Source organism: Sarcophilus harrisii, chromosome 2 (assembly GCF_902635505.1).
Source record: "Sarcophilus harrisii chromosome 2, mSarHar1.11, whole genome shotgun sequence".
Taxonomy (NCBI): domain Eukaryota; kingdom Metazoa; phylum Chordata; class Mammalia; order Dasyuromorphia; family Dasyuridae; genus Sarcophilus; species Sarcophilus harrisii.
This window is the reverse complement of record NC_045427.1, coordinates 355,140,881-355,165,057: the sequence shown is the minus strand read 5'-3', so window position 1 is coordinate 355,165,057 and position 24,177 is coordinate 355,140,881. Positions and strand designations below refer to the sequence as shown.

General features: G+C 35.3%; 2 protein-coding genes across 12 annotated transcripts in view; one reads left to right on the top strand and one right to left on the bottom strand.

Annotated features, from left to right (window-relative positions):
- KLC1 (kinesin light chain 1) overlaps nt 1-7,940 on the top strand; it is a 61,472-nt gene extending 53,532 nt beyond the window's left edge. For 4 of the 6 annotated variants that reach the window (XR_004232084.1, XR_004232083.1, XM_031953167.1 and 1 more), the window contains 2 exons: nt 6,032-6,104; nt 7,718-7,940. Coding sequence is in view for 4 of the 6 variants with exons in the window: in XM_031953165.1 (XP_031809025.1) it covers nt 6,032-6,104; nt 7,718-7,720 (76 nt within the window). In the remaining 2 variants the exon portion in view is untranslated. The other 2 variants (XM_031953163.1, XM_031953160.1) reach the window with 1 other exon arrangement.
- XRCC3 (X-ray repair cross complementing 3) overlaps nt 1,205-24,177 on the bottom strand; it is a 47,725-nt gene continuing 24,752 nt past the window's right edge. For all 6 annotated transcript variants that reach the window (XM_003756520.4, XM_012550167.3, XM_031953175.1 and 3 more), the window contains 4 exons: nt 9,971-10,125; nt 4,111-4,323; nt 3,718-3,764; nt 1,205-3,446 (listed from right to left, as the gene is read on the bottom strand). In XM_003756520.4, the coding sequence (XP_003756568.1) occupies nt 3,227-3,446; nt 3,718-3,764; nt 4,111-4,323; nt 9,971-10,125 (635 nt within the window). In that variant the 3' untranslated portion in view covers nt 1,205-3,226. The remainder of the gene's footprint in view (nt 3,447-3,717; nt 3,765-4,110; nt 4,324-9,970; nt 10,126-24,177) is intronic.

Genomic DNA, 24,177 nt, shown 5'->3' with positions numbered 1-24,177 from the left:
ATTGCTATTCCTTCACATGGCTACTGTGGGGGAATGTGCTCTGCAAACTTTTAAGTGCTATAGAGTGTAAGTTGTTGTCATAGATACAGATGTACTACTGCCTGCATCCTGGCTTTTATGGTTCACATTGCTGTATGGAGAATGTGAACTACCTGGCCTGGACCTCTCTTTTTTAGAAAGTATAATAATCATTTCTTAAGTTTGGGATAAAGGTTTTCATTTGATGCCTAGTCTATAATCACATTTTCTTTATTGACAGTAGTGTCAAAGCTGAGTATTTACAGTGTTGATTATGGGATTTACTGCATGTTTTCAGAAGTGTGTGTCATTTTTATTAAATTTATGTGTTGCAGTTCAGTGTTTTTGGTTCTTATTTTTACATGTGCTTTATCTTCAATAGAGGACTCGTTGGCATTATTCTTAAAAATTACAAAAATAAACTTATTTGCTAGAGTTAAGTTTATTGTACTTTTATATGAGTATTCATAAAACACACCAAACACACTGACCTTATTTCCCTTAAATTTGCAAGCTGACATTTTTGTATATCACAAGTTGTGAGTCACTAGAGAATGTCATAGGGAATCCTGTAATTTTAATACTAAAAGTATTAGTAATTTGTCAGAACTGTTTTAAACAGTTCTAGAAACATTCTAGAAAAAATGAGGTCCCTACCAAAAAAAACCAGAACATTTGAAGGTTTTACCGAGATACTTACTTTTTCAAAGTCTTTTTACTACCCCAACAAAATTTTAGAATTGTTCCCTTGCATAGTAATAGTTTTTTCATGTAGGTGAATATGTAAGTAATGCATAGTTAATTAATTGTCACATAGATAATTTTAAAATATTTTCTATCTCATTTTTTAATTAGTACATTATGTACTAAAATTTTTTTTTTTTTTTTTTTATGGAGAGACAGTGTGACAGAATAGGAATGCCTCACTTTATGGGAATAAGCAAAAACTAAGATTCAGATTTTATCCCTTACATTTACTAACTATGTAAGAAACAATTCTTGTTTCTTTAGCTGTAAATGAGGATAATAGTAGTACCTTATCTCATGAGGTTATAAGGATAAAAAAAAATGTATATAGAAAGTACCTTGCAACTATGTGTTGCAACAACTGCAGCTATTAATATGCAGATGAAGCTAGGAAAGATACTGTTAAGCATGGTGTCTGATTTTTGCCCCACAGTTACAGCAGTTTGGGTCACTTTTTTCTGCAGCATGTATTGACATGTAATCTTTAATTACTTATTGAAAGATCTGTCTGCCAAATTGCCAGCTGTTATATTTTGGAAAATCTTACATTATTTGAAACCAAGATCCCCCTGTTTACCCTTGGGTCTTAAGCTGCACTAACTGGTCTTCCCCATAATTGTCAATCATAAGATGAATTATAACTGGAAAGTCTCTAGATAATGCCATTTTATAATTAAAAGTATGAGACCAATTTGTCCTGTTGATTTGGCTGCTGGGACTAGGAAAACTGTTCTAGGACAAGAAGAATATGAAGTAAAAAAAAGAACCTTCAAGTCTGAATCTAGTGATTTTTATTTTTGTTTAACTTTCTTTTGATTAATCATTCAAAAAGTATTTCACTATTCAATGGCAGATTGACTTATTTCATCCAAAAATATTTTTTAGCATTTCTTCAAAATCCTAGATACATCCTGAAGGAACTTGATGTAGGTAGGAGAAATGTTTCACCAAGAGTTCAAAGGAAGAACAGCTGCTGACATCTGGAAAGACTTTGAAATCTCTTAGAGCAGAGTTTCATGCTGATGTACAACTGTCTGCTTTGCCAGAAGATGTGTCAGAATGATAATTGCTTAGCATGTATTCCAGCTGATATTAATACTTAGAACCTAAATTATCAGTCACTTGATATTTTTTTACTTTTAATATTTTAGAAATCGATAATATCTTTTGGTTTTGTACCACTTTCACTTCCGACTACATTCCTTTTTTGCTTCTCTACTCGGCAAACTATCCTCTGTAAGAATGAATGAAGAATTTAAACAAGTCAATAGTATCTACATCCATAGTTTACCCTCGTACCTCAGGGAGTTATTGTCTCATTTCTTCCCTAGGCCAGCTTTCATCCTTATAACATACAATGTTTTTGTTGTTCATTTTCAGTGTTACTGTCATCATATATATTGTTTTCCTAGCTCAGCTTACTTCACTCTTCATTAGTTCAAATATTTAGTCACTGAAACAGAAGAGGGCAGGGGTTTTGAGGGAGGCTGAATGGGCAGTTTTCATTTCCCATTAGAGTGGCAAGAATTAATGTAGATAACAAGAGTCTTTAGAGCACATCTCAACTTCCATTCAACAAACATTTATTAAGCACCTACAGTACAAGGCATAGGGGCAGGGATACAAAGGTAAAAGAACTGAAGAGTACCTGTCCTCAAAGACAGGAGGAGAAGGAGAGGGATGGAACTTTAACAAGTATAGGGAAATCTACAGGACTGAAGAAAAGCACTAATCATTGGAGGATAGAGAGGAGGGGGCAGGAAAAAAGACTTGCTTAAAATGGGACCTAATAGGGCCCTTGAAAAAGGAGTTTAAGAATTCAGTAAGGAGGAAGAACATGGGGATAGCTTGGACTAAGGCACCAAAGTAGAAGTATTATTGGCAGGGAGATAACATTTGGGCCATTTTGCCTAGAAGATAGAATGAGGAAGTAATATGAAATCAATCCATAAAGTTAAAATGTTTTGAATGCTAAATAAATATATTTGATCCTTAAAAGCAATTCAGAGCCACTAGAAAATTCTTTACTATTAAGCTCTAGTTTAAAGATGGGGGTGAGGGAAGACTAAAATCATAATTTTTGTTTTGTGCATTTTGACAGATTTCTTTCCTCATATGTTGCTATATCTCTCAAGTGACCTTTGCCTTGATAGTTCTCAGTCCTCCAAAGGTCAGAGTGCCAATTTTAGTTCACAGCAAGGATACAGTCAGTCAATGAAAGAAGTAAATTAACATAAAAACATTCCATAAAAATGAAAATTTTAAAAAGTCCACAAAAATTTAATCCTCTCTTGACTAACCCATGAAACTAAGAGAATGACATTAAATTATTCAGTATTATTATTTTAACTGAAAACAGAGCTTAGTAGTAATACACAAAGGCATATAAACAAACTGTGGATTAATAAAAGTTTTCACTGAAAGTATTTCTCCCATGCTTTCAAAATGATTTAATCGCACCTTACTCTATTCCTTTTACACCCTCTGCATTGACTATGTAGTGACAACAGGACTGGGGCAGATGTGGTGCAAAAATAACACTCAATGTCCTAATAACAGTTCCAGTAGTTGAAGCATCTGTATCTCTGGAAAACTCATAGGATGGGCGACTGACCATCAGCCTCATTAGTAGTTGATTGGACCAGGTTATTCCAAGGGCTGGAGAAACTTTTTCAAGTACACTAAAGAACAAGATAGGAACAGTTGGTCACTCCTGGAGTTTGTTAATCTTTTAAAAAACCATAAATACCCCCAATATGTTTTCTGTTGGATTTCAGTTTCTGAATTTCTGCTGAATGCAGCTTTTGGTTTAAAGTAGTTTCTCCTCCATTGAGCTAACTTGGTTTGGCTATCATAGTTTCCTATACCTAAATTAATGCAAGGATAAGCACCCTTCACAATGACACACAGAAATATTACTAATCAAAATAGTTCTGATACAGTGGTACTTACTCCATATTAGTTCCAGCAAGGCCTCTTTCATCCACTGTACTTGTTATCTGGAAAATACAAAATTGGGTTGCATCCTGTTAACTATTGTTCTAAAAGGCTGGTTGGTGAATGATAACATGACTGCACTTGATGATGGCAGGAAGTGCCCAAGGTGCTAATGGTTTTTTGAGGGACAGATAGTGATCTGGATAGTAACTGCTGTGGGAGACAGCAAAATAAAATAAGATGCATCTGATGGCACTCTCTTTGATGTTGTGACCAAGGGGCTAGGTTACTTCCTACCACTGACCCCTTTGTTTCAAAAAACAAAACAAAACAAAACAAAAACTCTTTTCACAGATAGATAGTGAACATTTTCCCATAAGCACATTTGTAAGTGAAGAAAATTCATACCTGATTAATGCACAATACTGGGCTTTGGAATCCACTGCTTAATTGGTACAATTTTGCCCCGAGGGTTTGTAAATATTTGGCTTTTGTGATGGACTGCTGGATACCAAATTCACAGCGAAACAGAGCAGCAATGGAGTCAATGATGATCAAGCGGACCATTCCCCGAGATAACAAGATGGGAGCTCTCTTAGCAATGCACTCAAACAACGTGTCCTGAAACCAGAGTGGGAGAGCAATGGGAACGTGCACTGTTGCCCATAACCCAACCTTAAGTAGCAGTAGCAAGTCCTTAATTATACCCTAATGGTTGATAAACTAACATAATTTGACATTCCACTTCATTCTTCAGCAAGTGGGGATGGTATTAGACCTCTATTATCTGACAGTGCAAGGAAAAATATAATTTGGGATTATGGAAAGAGGCCCTGCCTATTGAATTTTCTAATTCAGTATGTAATGACAGACCATTAAAAAGACACTGCCTTCAAGTCTACCCTAGATAGACAACTGTCCCAAAAGAGTGACAGCAAACACATGGGAAAACATACTGATAAAGTGGGCATGAAGTTCAAGATGGAAGTTGGTGTTTGCCTGTCATTGGGCCCAGACACAGAGGGAACTGGTTGCCATGCAGAAAGGATTCTTTGGATCCCAGTTTTTAGATCTTAAATTCTTAAGACATAAGGGAAAAGAAGAGATCTTTTATGTCAGATTCTCAACTGTCCCAACTATAATCCTCTGTTGTGTGGTTTTTTCCCTGTAGTAGCTATGAATTTCTGTTTGGCAAGGAGACCAGAAGAAATATCATTCCATCTGGTCCAAAGAACTGTACTTTGATAGCTACTCCCTAGTTACTGACAATCTTCACTGGAAGGCAGATAGATTTGAGTAGACTTAATTCTCATCTCCTCAACTTATTTGACATAATTAGTGCAAGATACCAGAGAAGGGGGTCAAGGAGGTAGAGAGGATGACTGGAATATAAGAAAATATAATTATCCACGGGAATACCAGACTCATGGTTAGAAGGTCTTGGAATTGATCGAGTGTCACTGTGTGATCTTGGGTAAGTAAGCACCTCTCAGTGTATTAGGCAATGGTCAAGCAGGGGTTCTTCATCTTTTTAATACTGTGCATCCCAAGGGCAGTGGTGATATCTATGAACCCCTTCTCAAAACAACTTTTAAATGCATAGAGTCCACACAATTATAGAAGAAAATAATCAAACTGGAATACAATTATTAAAATGATATTTTCCAGATTAAGAACCCCACGCTGAGGCTGGACAATGTTGATCAGCAGTTCTACATTAGTTTAGGGTGTCGGTGTAAGCTTCTGGCTTGCTGATAACAAAAAAAACCCTGTCCAACATCTGTATAATTCTTATGGTTTACAAAGCACTACACACATTTTTTTCACATTTCTTTCTATTGATGAGAAAAACAAAGACTTGGAAAGGTGATGATGAGCATTAGTTGGGATTCTATTGAAGTCAGATCTTTTCAAGAGGTTCCAGTGAGGAAAAGTGACAGTAAGACAAAGCTTGACAATGGATGTTGACAGGGTCTTTCCCTGGGCTAAGTACAAGAGGGCCGGCTCAGGGAAAGTAGGGCCTATTAGGAGGAGAGAGAGCTTTGCCTCCCTTACAGCAAAAGATTTAGTTAACAAAAATGTCAACAATTAAAAACCGTATGTGTCCCCATGAATCTATGGGCTGTATTGTTTTGAAGGGTAGGTTATGCGCGTACACAAGGGAGGGCCTGGTAGTACACTATAGCCATTACTCAGAATGCCTTGAGCTTTCTGTTTGATGCTTTTGTAGACTGACTTGAAGAGCAAGCTCAAGTGTTGACAAATTATGTTATGTCTGTCTGGTTGATAGCCCCATTAATTGAATTTAATTCTTTGTTTAAATCTCCAGGGTGTCTCCAATAGAACCTATTTTTGTCGAAAATGATGGCAGCAGTAGTGGTTTAGAAGATTCTTCCATTAATGTGAGTGGCCTCCCCTCCTGTCCCCTTTATTGTTTTGGAGGGGGTGCATGTGTGCAAATGCATGGACATGCTTATGAGATGAGGGTGTGGTTAAAGTTGCCAGAACTTGGAACAAATCTGCTCCAAGGCAGCCATGCACACTGCCCCTGTAGGATGAATTTACAGTTAGCTTCTCAGGATTTTAACTCGGGGTCCCCCATTTGAAGTTATGTCTAAGCAGTTAAGAAAGGAAACAAGCATGGTGGCAGTAACAAGCAGGCTAGGGCTTTTTCAATCACTGAAACATTTCTTAAGCACCTACTTTGTGTTAGGTGCTGAGGATACAAGGTCACAAGTGAAAGGTCTTTTTTTTAATAGCATGCACACTTATAAATATATACAAAACTCAAATACAAGTATGAATTCTTTAAGTTTCTTTAGAAGTATAAGGAAGATAAAAATACTTGCAATACTTCTACCTCAGAGTTGTGAGGCATGTACTTTATGATTCCTCCTATTTCAGAACTTCAAAGAGGTCTTCTGAGAATTTATGAGACCTTGAATTAATAGAACCATCACTTGTGGTCCCCATCGCAACAGAAAAGTGTAAGACTGGAGAGGAAGAGCAAATCTTGTGAAACTTGAAAGACCTCTGCCTAATCTAGTAAAACTAAAAGATCATAGATTTAGAGCTGGAAGAGGCTTTAAAGGCCATCTACACATCCTCCTCATTTTACAGATGTTTTACATTTTACACCCTGTTGGTGGCAGGGAAGCAAGATTTTTGAAGGGCAGCTACATTGTTTTTTTTAGCAGCAAAAAAGGGAAAGAGAAGTCAATCTGTACATGTCATCTGCTGTGGAAGACAGAAAAATGAGATGAGATTCAGTCTGAAATAAAGCTTTTTCCCTGTTAAAACCCATCTGCTGGCATTCTTGGAGCCAGGCTGCACCTTACTACTTATTGCAGGTTTGTACATCACAAAGTACTAAGAAATGTGCTTACATTTGCAAATGTGTCAGTAAAAAACACATGCATGATCTTTCTCTAAAAATTTCTAGTATGGAAGAAGGAATACTGTTGATTAATCTCTAAAATTTTTATTTTTCCGTGTTAGCTTCAGGTTTACCCATCTAATCCTTTTGTCAGAACAGCCAGGTAGTCAAAAAAATGATTTGAGAGTCACTCCTTTATTTATACAACCCTGTTAGCTCCCTGGTAACACTATAGGTAGGGAACATAGAGCAGAAAGTGAGGAAAGTGGAAAGCCTAAGGGATAAGAACCATCCATGGATGGATAACTACCCCTTAGCATGTCAAATAGGAAATAAAGGTACTTGGAGCATTTAGGATACAGTGTCTTGTCAGTGGGGCACTTTGATCTTGTAGGCATTGGTCCTGGCCAGCCAAGGAGGGCTGTGAGGAAACTCTGCTCTGAGGCCTTGGGAAGCAATTCATCATTTCTTAGCTGGTCCTAGACCTCTCAGATAGCTTCCCAAGATCTTTTTCTCATAGGCATCGGAATGCCCTGGCAAAGGCCTGTAGGAATATGCTTTGGGGAATTTTTCAGGAATCCTAGAGCTACACCCACACAGAACAGCGTCCATCTCCTTTGATGCTGTCTTCTCTTTCAGTGAAAAGTTTCCACAGTGATCTCCCTGTCAGAAGTGTCCACGTTCTCCCAAGACCCACAAGGGGCACAGCTGCTGTCTTTGTAACCTTTCGCTGCTGGGAACACCGTCCCATCTGGAGCCAGTAGGGCTATAGTCAAAGCTTGGAGCAACCACCTGAGAGCTGGTGGTTATTTAACAAGGTTTCATTATGGCTATTTTTGCTGTGGGACTTGCTACTAATCTTTGTATGATTTGTCAGAATCACACAGGACCATGACCTTTGTGAGTCTTTTTAGGTGACAAGACAAATCTGGGCGAGTTGGTCAATGTCCCTGAATGCCTTTTGTATATTTCAGCTCTACTCTTAAAAGAGAATGCTGCTGGTTTCCTTCTTTTCATCATTTATTCCCCCAACTCTCCCAGAGACTCTGTGGGGTTGACTGCAGGGTTGAAGTTTGTGGCTTTGCCATGTACTGAATCTGCATTGGAAAGGTCTGTTCCTCTGTGTATAATATCCTGTTATGTTATTTCATTTGGAGCTATGTGTGTTAATGTATTTTATTGTAAATTTTTTAAAATTAAATTTTATGTGCTCTATACGTTTTATTCTTCAAAATTACCTTTATGTGGAAACATTTTAAAATTAAGTGAATCCTTATAACAGAGATGCCTCCTAAAATACCTTCTTCCATTCAAGAGCCAGAGGTGAGAAGAAAATGTACATATTAGACTCTCTACCCAAGTTTGTCCCAAACTCAACAAATCATTTTATTTAGGACTTCTGGGCTCTTCTCGGTAAAATGAGATGGCTGGACTAAATGCTCTCTCTATTTCTTTATTATTCTAAGCACTAGCCTTTGTGAGTCTAAGATCCTAAAACTTGGCTCCACAGAATGTCAGGGATGGGACTTTGGAGACCATTTAGACTGCTGCCTTCTTAGGAAAACTAAGGCTCAGAGACGAGAATTCATTTACTTAAGGATATAGAGTGGGAGCACTGAAACTCAGTTTTCAGCTTCCAATTACAGTCCATGCTGGCTGCTGGCTTTGCTGTCCAGAATGGTGAAGGGGACTGGAACTCAGGTGGGGACAGGTTCCTTTGGTGGTATTAAAACTGTTTCAATATACTTTCACCTTTTAAGTAAGCTGAAGGCGGCTCACTCTGTGCTGAAATTTTACTTTTTCTCCAAGGACAATCATTACCTTTTTTTCACACTAAATTCTTCACTCAATAAGCTATGAAATGTAATTTCTAGATATGTTTGTATATAGCTCATCATGTATGTAATTAGGAATAATACAGTCTACTAAATTTACTTCAAGGTGTGTAATCTAAAACTATATTGTAGACACATGCACGTGCGTGCACACACCACACATACATATATATATATATATACTGTAACAACAACACAAACTCATCCTGTCCTCAAACTAAGAGGACGGTAGTGCATTAGATGGAACACTGGGCCTGTAGTCAGAAAGACCTGAATTCAGATCCAGTCTCAGATACTTCTTAGCTGGTTGACCACAGACAAGTCACTTAAACTCTGTTTTCAGAGTCTATAAAATGGGGGCAATACTAATAAACACCCACTTCCAAAGTGAGTTATGTAGAACAAATGAAATAACTGTAAAGCGCTTAGCACAGTACCAAAATAAGTGTTACATGGATCTTGGCTAATATGATGATGATTAATCATCCAGTGAAAAAAAATTATAAAGCAATAAAAAATTTAGAAAATTAAAAATATATGACTTAGCTCTGCCAGTTGACATACTCTCCCAAGATCCCTATATTTACAGCTTCCTGTTTAAATTGGGTTAATATTTAGCTTGGGAAAAAAAAATTATACAGGTAATTGTAAGGACTAGTAAAGGTTCTAAGATGAAGATAACATAAGAAATAAGACAATCCTTTACAGCAGGGGTTTGCAAAGTATCTCCAGAGGGCCAAATCTGATATTCTGCCTGGTTTTGTATAGATACAAGCTATTTAAATATAATAAAACTGTTAAAAATGTTAAAAAAAAAAATTAGGTCATAAACCATATATAAAAGCAGGCAGTGGTCTTGCTAATCTGGAACCAAGGAGAGAGAGGCCTCTAAGAAAGCCAACCGGGCCCCTGGAAAAATTAATAAATTAAATTATATTATAAACTCTTATAAACTATAAAAATGATCACCCCAATTACAGAATTTCAGTTCTCCCATTTACCTTGAAATCTAGATTAATCAGCCCCTCAATATCTTGTTGGGGTACAGTTTACTCACTATGTCTGCTACATGTTCAATGAAGATAGAGTTGCCAAATTTAATTTTCTTGATGATCTCCCCTGGAACATCTGTCCTCAATTGATGCTGTAGAGCTATTAGCTGCTGTAAGCGCTTATCTGGGAAAACATCCTCTGTACAAATATAGATCACACCTAAAATGCAAAACACAGGTTCTCTGTTGGCTCCAAAGATTCATCTTAGAGTTCTTGTTTTAATTAGATAGCTTCTATAGTAACTAGTCTATATCTTATACTTCTCACCCTCAAATACTGTTTTTGTATTATTCCTATATTTTTTAACATTCCTTGTCATCTTCCAGTGAAGCTGTCTTCAAATGCCTCATTCTGGAATAGAAGTGACTCCGTGTTTTTGAAGGCCCTTCCAGTAAAGGATAAGACTTTCTAAGTTAAAAAAGCTTTTCTGTGTTTTTCTAATCTATGTGTGGAAAGATTCATGAAGTTTGGCCATCAGGTGGTGACTTTTCTCAACACAGTCAGTCATGAAGAATTCTTTACTAAAGAGTTTAAAACTTGTTGTGGAAACATTATCCTACAACAATAAAATCAGAGGCTCCTTTTGAAATTCTTTGCTGATTACCTTGGGAAGTATAAAGAGGAGAAAGGCAGGTAAGCAAATTAAACAAACCTTCTTGTTCTAAAGGAACTGCCATAGACTTGACAGTGACTTTGAAATTGGGCTCATTTAAGCTACAAGTAAAAGAAGCTGCTCATCTCCTTACCAGTTACAAGTCTGTGAGGTCACCCTTTACCTGGTCATACATCCAGGAAGCCTGATCACCTGCTTTTTGTCCATGCATCATGTATTACGTGTGAACAGACTTGACCCTCCTTTGGGTTAGTGCCCAAGAACTGTATCTGTGGTGTGAGGCTGTGACCCCTGGAAAGGAGGATATTGACAGCAGCGAACCTGAATAGCTGACACAAAATCCACAAAAACCAAAGGCAACAGGAATAACAACACCATCAATTACTACTTTGTGATTTGGGGCAAATCACAACTTATCTGAACCTCAGTTTCCTCATCTGTTAAGTGAAAGGGCTTGATTAGAAGGTCTCTTTCAGCTATGGACCTATGATCTTATGAAAAATTTATAGTTTTTCAAAACATTTTTTATCATCCTTGACTCACTTAATCCTCAGAGAAACTTCGAGGTCAGTAATGCAGGATTATCATCACTGTTCTATGGATAGAAAAACTAATGTTTAAGAACTCATTAAAAGACTGGACAGTTAGTAAATTGCAAAGAAAGTTCTAGTGCCTGAGTCTTAATTATGCTTCAGGTTAAATAACCTGTGGCCTTGGCACTGTACTACAAAGTTTATGTATTACTATCTTCACTTACATAATATAATAGGAATACATATAATAGAAAATATAATAGAACATAAAAATATGACAATAGAAAATGCAAGATGAGTACTTCAAGAGAAGTGTAATAGCTATACTTTAGATCTGAGGCAGAAAAATTCATAGAATTCTTTGGTATTGGTATTTAAATTCCGAGCCTTCACACACCAAAGTTGTCAGGCAAGAATGCATATTGGGACTATGTCTTATATTGTTTGTCTTCTCCGCAGGCCTTAGCAATTTGCTGCACTCACAGTCTAGCCTTACATAATGCTGATTTGTTGGAAAGCCTAGAGTTAGGGAACCTACTTTCTAACATCTACTTCTGTAATCATTGCTGGAATTCAGTTTTCTCCTTCATAAAATGAGATAATTAGATGACTTTAAAGATTCCTTCCATGTCTAAGAGCTATGATTTAAGAGATAATAGTAGACAAATTGGCTCAACATTTTTTCATACAGGTTAAGTCATTAATTTTATGAGCATCCATGTAAAATGAAGATCCCAACTATCTAGTCCCCAACAATCTATGCACACTGGCCTAAGCTAGATTGAATAATGACCTCAGAAGGAGTCAATGGAGTGAACATCATTGGGCCTTTTGTGCTATCCCTTTATATATTTATATATAAACTATTGAGTCCTACGCTTCTAAAAGTAAACTTCAAAATGCAACACAGACAAAACATTCTTTGACTCAATTTTTACTTCTCAAAATTACAAAATTTCAGGGGGAAAGTTTTTCAAATGTCCAGGGTAAATTTTCTGTCTGTCATTCTTCCAAAAGCAGAGCCTCTTAAGTCTACCCTTCTTATTCTTGCCCTTTCTAACCAGACCTTGTCTTAATGCTTCTTAATCCCTTCCCGTTGAAGAGACAAGATCTGTGAGGAAGGAGATGGTAACATTATAGAAATCACAGACTTAGAGCTCGAAAGGACTAGGCTAGGCCATTAGAGAATACCAATTTCCTCACTGTGTCCAAAAGGAAGAAAGAAAATGACATACTAACATGGCTCATTCTGCATTAGAGTATTAATTCATCCAGATCTTTTGATCAGGAGATAGGCAACATGGTAATAAACAGCCCCCGGAATAGTGGCCAGTCAGTGCTAATCAGTGTATTAAGGCTTTCTAAGCTGTTTGTCATTACAATGTTGAATCACTCTCCTGCTTCACATTGTGAGTTATGAGTTAACATGTCTTCCATGTTTTCTCTGAAATGATTTCCTTCATCCTTTCTTACAACATACTAGTATTTTATTACTTTGATGTACCATAACTTGTTCAACCATTTTCTAGATGGGCACCTCCTCAGAGTCTAAATTCTTTGCTACCTCATTGCTGATTTTTTTGGGGGGAAAGGGTCCATTTTGTCATAAGAAAATGTAACTACAAATTAAAAAAAAAAGTTCCAGGTCAGGGGGTAGTTTATTATTTATTAACAGACACTAAGTACCCATTACTTCATGTGCTGGGTACCAGAGATACAAATATAAATGTGAGGCAGTCTCTGGCAATACACATATGTCCCTAGATAAATACAAGATATACCCTGTGTCCTCCCTACCTCTACCCCGCCTGTTTGAACTAAGGAGAGAAATCACTGGAGGGAATTAGGAAAGGCTTCTTTAAAGAGGTGACACTTCAGCTAAGTCTTGAAAAAAATGTGAGATCCTAAGAGGTGAAAGGAAGAAGGGAAAACATTTTCAACTTCATTGTGCAAAGGCACAGGAAAGAGAAGGAATATATCAAATAGATCAGCTTTGAATCATTCAAAGTATTGTGGTGGAGTCAAAAAAACTTGAAACTCTAGCAATGCTTTCCATAAAATGTCTGATCTTCATGCTTTTATGTAACTCTTTAGCTCCAAGAGGTCCCAGCACGTGGGATCACAGATAAAATCCTTTCCAATCCCTTGTTAGCCAATCTTATATAATACTGGGAAATAATCTATGCCCATATTCTCATCTCCCTCAAACAGCTGCTCTGCCTAAAGGTCCCAAAGTGGTGATTTGGCAATGAAGGTAACAAATGATGCTTTGCTTCCCATTCACTGTTATTCTGGAAGGTTCTAAAAGCAGAGACCATCTAAAATACATCAGAGATGGGATTTTTCTTGTACAAAAAAGGAAAGCTGGATATCTATCTTTAAAGGAACTGTTATCACCACACCTATTTTGTGGAACTGCCAAACCATTGATCCATTTTGAATGCAGATTTGTATATCTAACAAGAGGTGTCAAGGGAAGGACAGTAGTCCCCAAAGCAGCTTCAGCCAGACTTAAGATATAATAGAGAAATGTTTAAGAAAATAACTAAAAATATAGTACAACATGGGCAAGGTTAATTTATGGTTCTAAGTCAATATACCATTTGCAAAGATCTATTTCTATTTGAGTTTGAAGTTACTAGTCTACAGCATCTTATTCTGATCTCTAGCTATAAAGAAAATCCTTTAATAAGTTTCTTTCAGATGTTTAAGCCTTGCATGTCAGTGTCCTCCTTTTCCCCCATTCTCTAAGTGAATTATGTAACCATTCATCTGAAGAGGCATTTGCTTTTAAGCAAGGAACTGAAATGAGTAATAATTTTTGAGCTCTTCAAATTCCAAATGCTCTCATTTCAGTATGTCCAGTGAGAGCCCCTAATTTAGTACTGTGTAATTTCCTAGGTATAATCCAGCATGTTCTTTCATTCAAGATACATGTATTTGGTGACTTAACTCAAAGGACCTATTCTGCAGCTTGATGCAATCAGCAAAATGTCACCTATTCACAGGAGTTTCTATTAGCTTTCCCATGATTTAATTTTTAATTTGAATGTCTAAAAACTTGTTTTTTCCAACCAAACCTTCAAATAGATACATCCATTTCTATTTTTTAGTAGCATTTTATTTTTCCAAATACATGCAAAGTTTTCAAAACTCACCTCTGCAAAACCTTGTGTTTCAAAATTTTCTCCCTCCCTGCCCCCCAAGACAGCAAACAATCTGATATAGGTTAAACATGTACTATTATGTTATTAGCTTTCCTTCCCTTCTCACTTAAATTTCTTGGGAAAGCTCTCTACAATTTGTTTCCATTTTCTCTTTTGTCATTCTCTTTTAAATCCTCTGCAATCTGGCTTCTGACCTCATCATTCAATTAAAATAGCTTTCTCCAAAGTGATCTGTTAAATGCCAAATGTAATAACCTTTTCTTAATCCTCATTCATCTTGATATTTCTTGTAGCAGCTGGAGCTGTTAAAAATCACTTGCTCCTGGATAATTTCTCCTCTCTGGATTTTCCTGATATAATGCTCTCTTGGTTGTCTTCCTACCTATTCTGACCTCTTCTACTTAGTAACTTCTACTGTATTCCATGTCCCACCTACCACTGTAGGTGTTCCCTAAAGCTCTTTTCTTGTCTTTTATACTATTTCCCTTAATAGTCTCATAAGCTCCCGTGGGTTCAATTATCATCTCTATATAGACAACTACCAAATCTATATATTTAGCCCTAGATTCTTTCCTGAGTGCCAAAGCTGAAGGAGGTGACTGTTCCCTATTTCTTGGGCAATTAGCATGCATTACTTAATCAAATGATATGCTCAGAAGCTTGAATCTTTGTTTGATCAGTTACTTCATCTTTCACCTGTTACATATTTTATGATCTGTAGGCATCTCAAACAATGTACAAAACAGAAACCATTGTTCTCCCCTCAAATTCATCCCTTTTCAAGTTTCGCTATTGTTACTAGAAATTTTCTGTTATCATTATCTCTTTTATTATTGAGGGTACTACCATCCTTCCAGTCACCATGCCTTGCAACTTTGATATCATTTCTGAGTCATCATTTTTATTCCAGTCTATTGCCAAATATTGTCATTTCTATCTCCACAACATTTCTTACCTGGACTATTGAAATAGTCTTCTATTTGGTCTCCCCAACGTTATCCTAATTCCAATCCATTCTTTATATTGTCCAAAGCTTCTTAAACTGGGGGTTACAATCTCATATGGGATCATGTAACTAAATGTGGGGATGATGAAAAAAGTTATGATTTATTACTAATCAATGTTTGATTTGCCTACTTATTTTATATACCTCTATACCTGGGGTTACAAAAATTTCTTGGATGAAAAGGGATGATGAGTGGAAAAAAAATTGAGGAAGTCCTGATACAATTGACAAAGTGATTTTCTTAATGGACTCAACAAATTCCAGTGTTTCCCTATTATTTCCAAGATTAAATATCAATTCCTCTATCATTTAAAATTCTTCATAACGTGTCCCCTTCCTGATTTTGTAGTCTTCTAACATATTACTCCCTTCTATGCATTTTACAATTTAGTAATACTTGCTTATTTGCTATTCTCTACATCAAAGTTTCTTAAACTGTGGGTTATGATCCATATGGAGTTGTATAACTGAATGTGAGGTTCATGAAAAATTTGGCAACAGTATAAGGTTATCAAATATTCTACCAGGACTTAATTCTTTAAGTAAAAATAAACAAGTACATCCCATCTCATTAGTATGCAAATTTGCTTTCATTTTTAATAAATGATAAAATTATGTGTATATCAAAGAATTGCTTTAAAATTAATTTATGATTTTTTAATCAGTAAATGTTTTATTTGTATACCCAGGGTTCCATAAAAATTTCTTGGGATTGCAAGTGGAAAAAATTAAGAAGCCCTGCTGTAAATGAATAATACATTTTCATGTTTATGCCTTCCACTGGAATATTCTTCACCATGCCAGGAATTTTCTCCCTCCTTATCTCAGTCTCTTAGTATTCCTAGCTAACCTGAAGACTCAGCCAAAATGCTACCTTCTACAGATTATTTAGTAGATACCACTAAAGTCATGTAAGCAGTAGAAGGATCTCCATCAAGGACTTTTCCATCAAGAGACAAGATGGAGCACACTCAAAATATACTCCATATAGGTTAGTATAGTTTTGCAACATCTGCTAATATTCTTATTATGTTGGCTAAGTTAGTTTTCCCCTAAAAAGACACTGAAACTATTCTTAAGACTTAACTGGACTAAGGAGATGAAGGCTTGAAATGTTGACATAGTTTCCTGATTGCCTAATGCAAAAAAGAGTCCAGCACATCAGGATGGACAAGTTAGAGTCCCTGAATCAATATACTTGGTCTTCTGTACAAGGGTTAGGGGAGCTGTGCCCAAATGAACCAAAACTTTATCTTTGCTAAAGATCCTTCCTGTTGTCAAATAGTGTTAAATAAATCTCTTTCTAGCAAAATGTACATCATTCCAAACCAGAGTCCAAAACCTTAATCAAGCCTAGCTCAGAATATGGCCAGTTATCTCTGTAAGGTGTAATCTGACTTACCTCAATAATCTACAGGATAAAATAAAAATTTCACATAGTAAAATTTGATCATAATAATGACTCACAAGGAGCCAGTGTGGCACAGTGGAAAGAGAGCTGGTCTTCCTTTGAGTCAGGATAGTCTGGGTTCAAGTTTTACCTCTGATATATATGGCTGACTTGAACAAAACATCAACCTCTCAAAATATAGGCAACATTCCAAGATTTTAAGTAACAGAGTAAGCACCAATCTATAGTGATAGAGGTGGTTTCTTCACCTGGAATTCCTTAATAACAATATAATCATAGGAAAAGCCTCTCTCCAAATAGTTGGCATTTATGTAGCTCTCAATGGCCTTAAAGTGCTTTACATTATTTTGCTGTCCTGTGACAGAAGCAAGGCAAGCTCGGTAAGAGCTTGCCCACAATCCCACAGCTGGCTATTTTATGTCAATCTGGATTTGATCTCCAGCCCACTAACTTGTGTGGCATAAAGTAGCAGAAAGAGTACTGGTTTTAGACTCGGAGGACTTGGCATCAATACAAATTCTTCCTCATAGCCTGTATAGCCTAGGTCAGTCATTGAATTTCTGTGGACCTCAACGATCTCATCTGTAAAATGAGATTTACATTTTGGACTCAGAGATTTGCAACTCTTTAATCTAATCTTATTCCTAGGTGAGTGCTCTTTCCATTAATATATGCTACCCAAAATATGATATTGGTTGAGATCGCTGAAATAATGCTTAGCTAAAGGAAATGGATTACATTCTATTAGCCAAAGAAGTCAGCTTTTTTTAGCTCTTTTCTCAGTTATCACTTGTGCCCACTATTAAAGGAAGAAATGACCCAAATATTGTAAATATTAAATTTTACTGAAACAGAATGATATACCTGATGCAATTAAGCAAAATTTAATAGTACCTGCTATGTTTATGTGCCAGGAAATAGGCCAGGTACTGAGGATAAAAGATTTGTTTTTTAAATAATAAAATGATAAAATCCCTATCTTCAGAAAACCAACACCAGCCTATTGGGGGGTGGATGAAAGGGAACACATATCAAAAAGGTTAACAGAACTATTACTGGCTTTTAAAAAAAAAACACATTATGAATTTGATGAAAAAGACTAAATTAAACTGGCTTTTTCTATCAAATTTAGACAAAGATAGAAAACAAAACAGTTCAGCAAATTAACAAGCACTATAAAATGACTCCTCAAAATGGCACCAAGACAACCCAGAGACAATGTGTCCTATTTTCTTGGTTAACTTCCAAGCCATAAAAAAGAACAATGAGCTAGTACAGAGACAGAATACGTGGAATAAATTTGTTTCCTTTGAAAACAATCATGAAACTGAATGTTAGACGAAGTCCTGGCAAGTGAAATAAATTAAATATGTATGACAAGAGAATGTTATATCTAAATAACAATATATTTTTCAATTGATACTATAAGAAGAAAATGTGTGGTCGAATACTGGGAGTTTCAGGAGGCCAGGTAGAAGAGACCTAGAGTCAATTCTATCTCTAGCTAATTTTTTTTTTTTTTTGAGTTGGTGTAGTAAAAATTTTCAGACAGGCTAATTATGGAAACTTGTTTTGCAAGAGTTTTTCTTTTCTCCTAGTAGAAAGGAGAGATACAAGGGAGAGAAAACAAATTCTTATTAATTAGAAAAAAATTAATTCCAGAGCTGGTGTGGTATATTAGAAAAAGGTTAAAGTGGAATAAGCCAAACAAGGTTCAAATTCAGGCTCTGACATTTATTAACTCTGTGGTAATGACCAAATCACTTAGATTTTCTGAGATGCAATCTCCAAAAGGGGATCATAACATTTACCACTATGTGTCAGAGGATTTTTTTAAAAACAAAATTTTTCTATTTAGAGCACTAGGTAAATGTGAATTATTATTATTAGCTGTAGTAGTCATAGAAAGAGGAGTTAGAATAACTGAGCAGTCATTAACAACTTGATGTACATTTGGCAAGAGGTCTCTAGTAGAAGGCTACAGCATTTTGTCCTTGGCCCTATGCTCTTCAATGATTTTGTGACTGATTTTCACAAAGACAAAAATGGCATAATATCACATTTTCAGATGACTCAAAGTGGTGAAGTAGTTAATATATGAGACGAGAAAATTCAAAATAAAAAATATTTCAGTGTGGTAGGATGATGGGAAGGTATTACAATGAAAACAGTTCTGTCTCGAATACAGAATACAAGACCCAAAAGAAGCATAAAAAGATAAACTGGAAAAGAGAAATCATAAAGGATTCAATAAGATTAAACAGTATATATTCCTACATGGGAAGATGATACTTGTAACTCCTTAAGAACTTTATGATTATTAGGACAGTTAGGAGGACTCTACATAGACAGATGAGATGGCATGGGTATGAGTTAATTATGATGGGGTTGATATAAAAAAAAAAGGGGGGGCGCCTAAGAAAAAAGGATGTTCTGGGAGAAAGGGGAAGGGAGAAAGAGAATGAGATTATAGTATCTAAACTTTTTAAAACAAAGGTAAATGAATTATAGGAGGAAATAGACAGTAAAATCATACTAGTAGGAGATTTCAACTCTCCCTTCAGAACTAGATTAAAAAAAAAAAAAACTGACCAAAAAAAAAAAAAAAAGAAGAAGAAGAAGAAGAAGAAGAAAATTAAGGAAATAATAGAATATTTAAAAAGTTAGATAGGACAAACCTCTGGAGAAAACTGAATGGGAACAAAAGAAACATACCTTTTTCTTTCTTTCTTTTTTTTAACAAGTGAATTCTACCAAACATTTATTTTTAATTTTTTTTTATTTTCAAAACTTATACATGGATAATTTTTCAACATTGACCCTTGCATAGCCTCGTGTTTCAGATTTTCCCCTCCTTTTCCCCATCCGCTCCCCTAGATGACAAGCAATCCAATATGGAACATACCTTTTTCTTAACATTATATGTCATCTACTGACCTTTTATTATAGAATAAAATGAAGAAAAGTCATAATGCAATAAAAATTATAGATAATAAAGAGACATGGAAACATAGATTAAAAATCAGTTTAAAACTAAAAAGTGTAATTACAAAGAATAAGTGAGTTAAAGAAAAAAAATCACAGAAACAATTTCATTAAAGAGAATGACAGCAATTTTAGAAAATAATAAAATTTGTGGTATACAGCATAAGTAGTACTTAGGGAAAAATTCTTATCTTCTCCCCCCACCCCCTCGAATTAGGTTTAAGTGACTTGCCCAAGGTCACATAGCTAGGAAGTATTAAGTCCTTCTGACTTCAGGGTTGGTGCTCTAACCATTGCATCACCTACCTGCCCCAAAGTTCATATCTTTAAATGCTTACTCCAATAAAACAGAGAAAGAGTAGGTCAATTAAGTAAGTATGCAATTAAAGGGGAAAAAAAACTAGAAAAGAATTTAAAAACCCCAATTAAATACCAGACACCAAATTGAATTAATAAAATTGAAAGTCAAGAAAACTACTGAATTAATAAAACTATCAGTTGGTTTTTTAGGAAAAAAATACCAAACAAACTCATGAAATAAATCATTGGTTAATTTGATTTTTAAAAAGAGAAAAACTGAATTATCAATATCAAAAATGAAAAGGGTACATTCACCATCAATGAAGGTGAAATTAAAGCAATTATTAGGAGCTATTTTGTCCAATTATTGCATGCCAATAAATCTAACAATTTAAGTGAAGTGGATGAATATTTACAAAATATAAAATGCCCAGATTAACAAAAGAATAATTAAATAACTATTTCAGGAAAAAGAAACTGAATAAGCCATCCATGAACTCTTAAGAAAAATCAACAGTAACCAATGGATTCACAAGTGATTTCTACCAAACATTTAAAGAACATATAATTCCAGTACTATATAAACTATTTGGAAAAGTAATCAAGAAGGAATCCTATCAAATTCATGACACAAATATGCTATCAATACCTAAACCAGGAAGAGCAAAAGCAGAGAAAAGAAAACTACAGACCAATATTCCTAAGGAATATTGATGCAAAAATTTTTACTAGCAAAGATGTACTATATCAGCAATATATCACAAAGATCATTTACTACTACTACAATGAGGTGGGATTTGCATCAAGAATGCAGGGCTAGTTGAATATTAGGAAAACTATCACATAATTGACCATATTGATAATAAAACCAACAAAAATCATATAATTATCTCAATAAGTTTAGAAAAAATGTTTGCTAAAACCTAACATTCAATTCTATAGAGCTTTCCTAAAAATGATAAATAATATTTACTTAAAACTAACAGCGAACATGATATGTAATGGGGATAAGCTAGAAGCCTTTTCAATAACTTGTGTAAATCAAGGATGCTCATGATGACCTACTATTATTCAATATTGTGCAAGAAAATTTAGCTTTAACAATAAGAGAAGAAAAAAAATTGAAGGTATTAGAATAAGTAATGAGGAAACAAAGCTATCATTCTCTATAGACTTGGAGAATCATAGACTATCAATTAAAAATACTTAAAATAATGAACAATTTCAGCCAAGTTGTAGGACTTAAAAAACCTCCTGCAAATTATTAGAATTTCTGTATGTTACTAGTGAAGTCCAGCAGCAAGAGATAAGAGAAATTCCATTTAAAACAAATGCAGACAACAATATATACTTGTGAGTCTACCTACCAAGAGCCATATGAATACAATTACAAAAACACTTTTCACATAAAGTCAGATCTATACAATTGAAAAAAATGTTCATTGCTCATAAGGAGACTGAATTGATATAATAAAAATGACAATCTACCTAAATAAATGAATTTTTTTTCAGTGGCATACCAGCGAACTATCAATAAATTATGGAGCTAAAAGGAAAAATAACAAAATTCATCTGGAAAAACATAAGGTCAAGAATATTAAGGGAATTAATGGGGAAAAAATAAAAAGGAAAATATAAAGGCTTAGGTATGTACCAAATCTCAAATTCTATTACAAAGTTATAATCATCAAAATAATGTGGTACTAAGAAATAAAGTGGGAGATTGATGGAACAGATTAGGTACACACACTTGTGCTTGATAAACACAGAGATCCAAACTTTTGGGATAGTAATCTCACAAAAAGTTCTGGGAAAACTAGAAAGCAGTTGGGCAAAAACTGGGTACAAACCAACACTTTACACTGGAGACCAAGATAAAGTCAAAATGGGTATATGATTTAGAATAAAGGATGATACCATAATCAAATTAGAAGAACATGGAAGACTTTACTTATCAGATCTATAGATAAGGGAAAAAATTATGATCAAACAAGAAATAGAGAAAATCACAGGAAGTAAAATGGATAATTTTGATTACATTAAATTAAAAAGATTTTGCACAAACAGAAACTAATGCAGGACAAAATTCGAAGGAAAGTAGAAAACTGGGGGAAATTTTGTTACAGTATGTTTCTCTGACAAAGGCATAACAGGGAGTAAGGCATAAAAAGACTAGAAAGGCAGGAAAGGAAAGGTTATGAAGGATTTTAAGTGCCAAAGAGAATTTTGCAGTTGAATCTGAAAGTAACAGCATCTAGTGAATTCATTAGAATTTACTGTATAGGAGGATGACAGTGAGACATGCAAATGGCCTCTGATGTCCCTGTCAGCTTTGTTATCTATGATTCTGTGGAGTAGATGTAATAATATGGGATTTAATTTGAGTAAATGTAAAACTCTATACTTAGGTTCAAAAATGAATAGCACAAGGTCAAGATGGTGTAATTGTGTCATTTCCATTTTTATGGAAAAAATGTAGAGTTTCTGTATATAAATTCAATGAGTTGACATTACGAACATGGCAGTCAAAAAATGCTATATTATGAAAAGCAGACTGTCTGGAAGAAGGTTAGAAATTATCCTACTGTTCCCTGTCGTGGTTAATCCTCACTTATATATTTGTTGTCCCAAAAGTCTTAGTGCGATTATAAGCCATTAAAATTTAAAAGCCTCTAAATGATTTTAGTACATTAAAATTTAAAACTGCACTAAGATTCCTGAGATGCCCTATATTTTGTTTGGCTTTGGCTACATTCACTGCAATTATCCATAGAAAAGCCACCAAGATCATGAGAGAACTGAAGGCTGATCAAACAAGAAATACTAGCAGACGAGATTAGAAAATTGACAGGGGTATGATAAGTGCCATCAAGTATTTAAAGATTGTTATGTGAAAAAGGAATTATGGGTAGAAGTTATATCCAGTCACATTTAGAATCAAAGTAAGGAAAAATTTTCACATGGCTACCCAAAAGTGAAGCAGCAAAGGATAGCACAATAATACAGCACTGGGCCCAGAGTTGGGAAGACTTGAGTTCAAATCTTGTCTTACTAGCTGTGTGTGACTCTAGATAAGTCACTTAACCTCTATTTGCCTTAGTTTATTCAATTGTTTAAAAGAGAATAATATCCAAGCCAATTCTAATAGACTTAGGATAGAAAATGCCATCTGAATCCAGAAAAACAATTATGGAGATTGAATATATATCAATACATGCTATATTCACTTTTTTCCCTCTCCTATGGCTTTTTCTTGTTCTGATTTTTCTTTCTCAACATGATTCTCAAAGCAATGCATACTCAAAACAAACATACAAATAAATAAAATTTTTAAAAGGGGGAAAAAAGAGACAATAACAGTACTTCCAGGATTGTTGTGAGGATCAATGATCATACAACAAATTAATGATATTTGTAAAGTGCCTGGCACATAGTAAACACTATATAAATACTTATTCCATTCTCTTCCCTTCCCCACCCCAAGAGTAAAAAGGACAGCTTTGGTTGCTCCAAAGGGAGTGGCTTTTCCCTTCACTAGTTGTCTTTAAAGGGAAGATGAACTGACTCCCTGTGAAGGATGGTGCAGGAAGGATCCAAGTGTGGGTCAGATAAAGTGATTACTTAGTTTTCTTCTAAATTTGAGATTCTGTGAACATAAGCCCATGAGAATTAAAGAGATGATAGATTATGGAGAAAGAAGGTTGTAGGAAAGAAGCGTGGGAAAGGTCTTCATAGAGAGGGCAGAAGAGGAAAAACTGCTTTCTAGCAGGAGCGGGAACAGAAAAAGAAGCCTGGAAAGCAGGGATTTTTTTCAATATGGAGGCCCACTTCTCTTCCCTGAGCCTCACATAATTCCCTATCATCTATAAGAAGGGAATTGATCTTGATCAGGGTTTTCTTGCTTCCTTGAGGAGCAGGCACATAAGATCCTCTTGGAGGAAAAATGGGAAGAAATGACCAAAATTATTAGACATTTTAAAACATATCACCTCCCCGCCATCTGTCCTTCTTGCTCCAAAAACACACATCCCACACAGAGATATGAGTATAGATGTAGATATATAGAGAGGCAGTGAGAGAGAGAGAGAGGTCACAAATACAAATAATTTTTGTTGTTTAATCATTTCAGTTCACGTCTGACTCTTTGTGACCACTTTTGGGATTCTCTTAGCACTGGAGTGGTTCACCCTTTCTTT